This window comes from Nestor notabilis, unplaced genomic scaffold, assembly GCF_000696875.1.
Source record: "Nestor notabilis isolate BGI_N333 unplaced genomic scaffold, ASM69687v1 scaffold5675, whole genome shotgun sequence".
NCBI lineage: Eukaryota > Metazoa > Chordata > Aves > Psittaciformes > Psittacidae > Nestor > Nestor notabilis.
This window is the reverse complement of record NW_009929751.1, coordinates 125,362-131,051: the sequence shown is the minus strand read 5'-3', so window position 1 is coordinate 131,051 and position 5,690 is coordinate 125,362. Positions and strand designations below refer to the sequence as shown.

The 5,690-nt window shown below is 39.8% G+C and overlaps 1 protein-coding gene across 1 annotated transcript in view; it reads left to right on the top strand.

Annotated features, from left to right (window-relative positions):
- Window positions 1-143: 143 nt before the first annotated feature.
- Window positions 144-5,690, top strand: part of ESD (esterase D) — an 8,204-nt gene continuing 2,657 nt past the window's right edge. The window contains exons 1-4 of the mRNA XM_010015134.1: window positions 144-303; window positions 3,003-3,127; window positions 3,742-3,861; window positions 5,538-5,636. Of these exons, the coding sequence (XP_010013436.1) occupies window positions 144-303; window positions 3,003-3,127; window positions 3,742-3,861; window positions 5,538-5,636 (504 nt within the window). The remainder of the gene's footprint in view (window positions 304-3,002; window positions 3,128-3,741; window positions 3,862-5,537; window positions 5,637-5,690) is intronic.

Sequence of the window (5,690 nt, the reverse complement as noted above, 5' to 3'; positions counted from 1 at the left end):
TGGGACTTTGAGCAACCTGGTCTAGTGGAAGGTGTCCCTGCAGGGGGAGTGGAACTGGATGAACTTTCAGGTCCTCTCCAACCCAAACTGTTCTATGATTTATTCATTCTATGATTCATTCTATGAGAAAGGGTTTTGAAACTATGAAAAGGGTTTTGATATGCCGTGAGCAATGTGTAACCAATGCTGGTTTTATTTCTCTAGGTTTAACTTGTACGGAACAGAATTTTATAACGAAAGCTGGTTTTCAGCAAGCTGCAGCTGAACATGGCCTTATTGTAGTCGCGCCAGACACAAGCCCACGTAAGTTTTGACAAGAGGCATGGTAGCAGTTGTTACGCTGAAGTACACTGTCTTCGTCCCAAAGGAATGGAGTGCTGCAGTTTACTACAAAGCGTGTTGCCCATCTGAGTCAGAAAACGACCTCTTCTCTTGCGTTGTTTGCTAGGTTATATTGTCTATGGTATTATCTAGGTGTATGTCTGTGTCTTACTAATGTGATAGTGAAGGTTTGACATTTGAAATTCTTTTATTGTCATGGCACTAAAACTAGAAAGGAGGGGCCATTGAGTTCAGCAGTAATGAGGAGAGGGAAGAAAGGAAAAACAAGAGGCGTGTGCTATCAGAGACACTGGCCTGCATTTTGTGGCTTGCTGAGACTTTAAAAAAATGTGCAGAACTGTGTTGTCACACAAAGACGTAATGTTTACTCTTTATTGTATTTTGTCTTCTAAAGGTGATTAAATACATGTCTTCAAAGGATTCCAGTACTTAGAAAACCAAACCAGGAGCCTTTCCCCCCTGCAGCTGCAATAGACTACTGATGAATAGCCTTTTAAAATGATTTGCTGTTATCTCTGTAAGGCTGAGCTTATGTGTGCTGTGGGAAAACTGAAAATGGTGGATCTGCAGTTACAGTCTTTTGGGGATTCGGGGTATTATCTTTAGTAGTTGCTGGATTCAGCTAAAGTCTCATGAGTGTGCTATACAAAGAAGGCAGTCTCCTGATATTTCCCAGGCTTCAGCGGGTCAGATTTGAACAGGAGTAATATGGAAATCAAGTTATGTTCTTTCCATGAAATAGTTTTCATGTGAAGTTTTTGAAGTTGTGTCAGTTCAAAATCCAGAAATGCACATTGGATAATTATACTGGGACTTGTTTTTAGTGTTATCTGGAGGCTGACACTCAATGTGCAACTTCATTTGCATAGTTCATTGTTTTATCCATTTTCTTTTACAACCCTCTTTGCAGCTTCTTTCTTGCCTTTTAGCCCAATAACTGATCAGGATTGCTCTGCTATTTAGATGGCTTTCAGTATGTGTTTCATGTTATGCACTGAGATTTTAGCTCAGAGACCCCAAATGTTCTTAAATCTTTGAGGTGTCTGGAGAAACAAGTGAAGAGCAGTTCAAATGTAATCACAAATAAAGAGACCAAAGCATATGTAGTGGAAATGCTTGTAAGTGCTTTTTAAGTGTGTAGTTAAGACTATGTAAAAATTACCTTCCAGGAGCTAGGAGATGTATGTGGATGGGAAAAAAGACTGCATGAAAGCATGGAGTACCTATCATTACAAACCCTCTGTCAGACCTGACAGACTTTACTTTTCCTTCTTCGTAGGGGTTTGCTTTTCCAGACAGGTGTACTTGAACAGTATTTTGCAGTTTCCTTTTCAAATTTCTTTTTTATGAGGCTTTCCTTAAGTTTCTTTTAGCAGAATCAGCATTGCCTTCATTGCCTGGCAGGGCTTTCTGAGTTTTTGTCTACCCCCAAGGGATCAAAGACTTACTCATATCCAACATGTTGTGTAAGCATCCCCAGTCCCTGTGACTGCTGGACTGTTAAGTTACAAAGTCACTCAGTGTTCAAGGGCACATCACTGGAGCAAACTCAGCTTTGATCCTTGTAAAAAATCTGATTTCACACTGTGGCAGGGTGGCAGGTATTTCTGCACAAATTGTCAGGGATTGTCAAATTACATGTGGGTTTGCAGTGTAATCTTACAGTAGTGAAATACCATGTAATTTGGGATAGCAGAAACTAGGGAGATTTTGGAGAAGGGGAGGCCATTATTTGCTGTCACATACACCTTGAAATATTACATTCTGTTCTGCAAACCAAGCTGGTAAATCACAGGCTAATCAAAGGGAGAGTAAGAGAGGACTAGATGGAATGTGTTGACTTTCAAGGAGACATCTGCAAATTTAGTTTGAAAGTGTAGCCTTTGAAAAGAGGATGCAACCCTGCAGTTAGTCACAGAAGAAATTACTTTAGTTTTTTGGCAAAGTTACAGGTGGGAGCAATGAAACAAATTGCAGAAAAGGTGAATTATATACTTTAAAAATGATAGGAACAGTAAGCCTTATTATGCTGTAGAACCTTAAAAAGGGAGGTGTAGTAGACTTTATTTGAAACACATAAACTGGTCTGGACACACCATTTGGTGATCCGTGGTTCTGTCTGAAAGAGTTCGTACAGTTTCTGTTTCTCACAATTTCTTGATAGGATGAGGTCTGTTAACTGAAAAAAGCTGAGAGCACCAACTAGTAAGTGACAACTTTTGAGTAAGTCCCTGGGTTAATTGGACGAAGCTTTACAGAATAACTTTAGGAGAGATCTGTATGTTATATTTATTTATTAAGGGATACTGAAACATCTTAAAAGCTGAGTACATCTGTAGGTAATACATAAGTAGCATTTTGAAAGTGTTGTAGAAATGAAAGTTGCAAATGCTGTATTAATGAAAATCTGAATTGTGTTGTAGTTGGAGGGGCAGAGACATGTTGATTGAGAAACTCGCGTCCAGAGTGTCTGATGTTTATGGCAGTTTCTCCAATTGAGGGCCAGTTTGGAAGGGTCTTTGAGCAGCCTGACCTAGTGGAAGGTGTCTCTGCCCATGGCAGGAGGGGTTGGAACTAAATGAGCTTTAAGGTCCCTTCCAACACAAAGCATTCTATGATTCTATGAAAGACAGTAACCACAGAAAGAATTCTCATGGTAGGTGGCTGCAATATTGAAGGAGAAGATGAAAGCTGGGATTTTGGCACTGGTGCTGGTTTTTATGTGGACGCCACTGAAGAGCCTTGGAAAACAAACTATAGGATGTATTCCTACATAAAGGATGAGGTAACTTTGCTGCTGGGTTCTCCTGGTGTTGTTGGGTAAGATAAAGAAGTAATCTCTGCTGCTTCTGAAGCAACCCACTGCATTTCACTGCACCAGTTGTATTGCTCGTTTTAACTTTGCACTGCCTGTCTTGGGAGTCTGGGTGGTGGTTTTGTTGTTGGGTTGGTTTTTTTTTTCTTTAAGTGGGTGTGAAAGGAGATCCTTGAGGTATATATTAGAAAGGTGAGAGTCCAGTTTACTCTACATGTGGTTTGTGTGGTCTGTAGTAAAACTAAAGTTGATGGGAATATGGGGAGCATATGGGCCATTCTGGTCACTTTAAGGAGTGCATACATATTTCTGTATCTATTAAAATAGGACCATTAGGAAATTCCCATGTCTTGTGTTACAGAGTTATAATAGATTTCTACAGAGATACTTTGAGTTACCTATTATCAGATGAATTGTCTCATTTTGATTTTCCAGTCCTGTTCAAATTGCTTTCAAACCTAGAACCAAAGATGTGCCGTTGGTTTCAGTGGCTTCCTGGCACTAGAACATGTTAGTTGTGTGCTTTTTTCTTGAACATACTGGAGTTGTTCTAATGTTTTTATTACACTATTGTTCCTTTACAGCTGCCTAAACTAATAAATGCCAATTTTCCAACTGACTCTGAACGGATGTCTATTTTTGGGCATTCCATGGGAGGACATGGAGCTCTTATTCTTGCTCTGAAGAATCCTGGAAAGTACAAAGTAAGATACAATGCAACTTTTATGAGGTTAATACAGGTTTCTAGAGAAGTGAAGAAAAAAATAATAATACCAAGTTCTGTTATAGTGTTAAATGTATAAATAGTTTTAGTTGCAGCAGTCCATTGATACCTAGTATGAGAATATGGAAAACACTCTGGAGTGTTAGTATCAGGGAAATTAAAAAAACCTTTCATATTTAAAAGTTAAGAAAAGGCTGATTTCTTTTGGATGATGCTACAACTTTTCCAAACCAATCGTTATATTTAAATGTTAACAGGCTCCTTCTAGCTCTGGAGTTGATTTATGCTGACAATATTGTCGAGAAATCTGGTTGTGTGCTGTGCTTCATCTTTTCAAATCTTTTTTTGTTCATTTTGGAGCTTTTATTATCAGCAAACCATTATATGTGTGTTTGCTTAGAATTTACTACCGAGTCTGTTAACTCCAGTTGATGATAAGTGTAACTGTTAAGCACCCAAACTGCATGCGGAATAGTATCTGGAGGAAATCCTCCCCCCACCCAGTTCTTTCTCCTCCAGAGATTTGCATGTCGGCTTTCCTAGAGATTGATTTTTGGAGTATTCAAGGTATCCGAAGCTGTGTTCATCTGTATTCCACTTGAACCTAAATCGAACATGCTGGCACTGATTTGCCTTTCCTTATACTCAGGAGGGCTGAGAGAAATTTTGTTGCTCTCTTTGGAGATAAGCTTATGTAAAATGCCTTTCTGAGGGCAAATTGGGCATTGGTGTTTGAGAGATGAGGGGCTCTGCCTGTGTGGATCAGTCCTTCCATGGGCTGTCCAGGCCCTGCACTTTACAGTCAGCTGCTGCAAAAATGGAACTGCATTTTTGAAAATAGCATACCATTTTCTCATTAGTGTCATTAGCTTGGCATTATAAGAGAGTTAAATGTAAGATTAAGCTTTATTTTTTTTCTCACCTTTCTATCTTTTGGAGCCAGTAGTTCAGAAATGTCCATTTTCACTGTTGGCACTTAACTGCTGATTGTATTATGTAAAAGAATGAAACTTTAAATTGAAAATAGCAAAACCCAGGAGAGCTGGCGGTGGCTCAGATGGTTATTGCTATTTCTTGCCAAGACATGAGTGGAAATTCTGATGTCCCAGGTACAAATCCAAAAGAGTGATGTAAAAATAGGCCTTGGACTTCTGACACCAGTACCTGGAGTTGTGATCCGAAATGAGCTTTTTTTGACCCCTGGTTCTGGAGGTACCTAAATTCATGAGACACTGTTGCGTGCTTAGACTGGCTGACAGTGCCAAGCCTCAGGCTTTTGTTACGCTTTGCCAAAATACAGTTGAGGGTGAAACGTTCCCACTCTGACCATGCTGACCCAACAGCAGAATTGAGATCCTTCTCTGCTGCGTAAGAGGATTCAAGCCAACATTTCCCAACAAAGAATGGGGCATCTAGCTCTGCCTTTTGTAGCTTGGCTGATGTGCAAGAAGTAAAGCAAAACGGGGGGGCTAGAAAGAACAAATAAAGAGGGAAGTAGGGTAATAGTTAGGGTACCTAGCTTGGAGGGTTGAGGGAGTCCTGGGTTCTGGCAGTAACTTAAAACATTTTTGAAAAGACTTTTCATTTGTTTCTTAGTTACCTGAAATTACTCTTCTTAATTCATACAGGGTTTTTTTATGTTTTCTTTTTGAACAGTCTGTATCAGCATTTGCTCCTATCTGCAACCCGATTCAGTGTCAGTGGGGGAAGAAAGCCCTTGGTGGATATCTGGGATCAGACGTAAGCAAATGGGAGGTATGTGTTGGAACCGCAGTCCTTTAATAACACGTGAATGAGTGATCTGTAAAT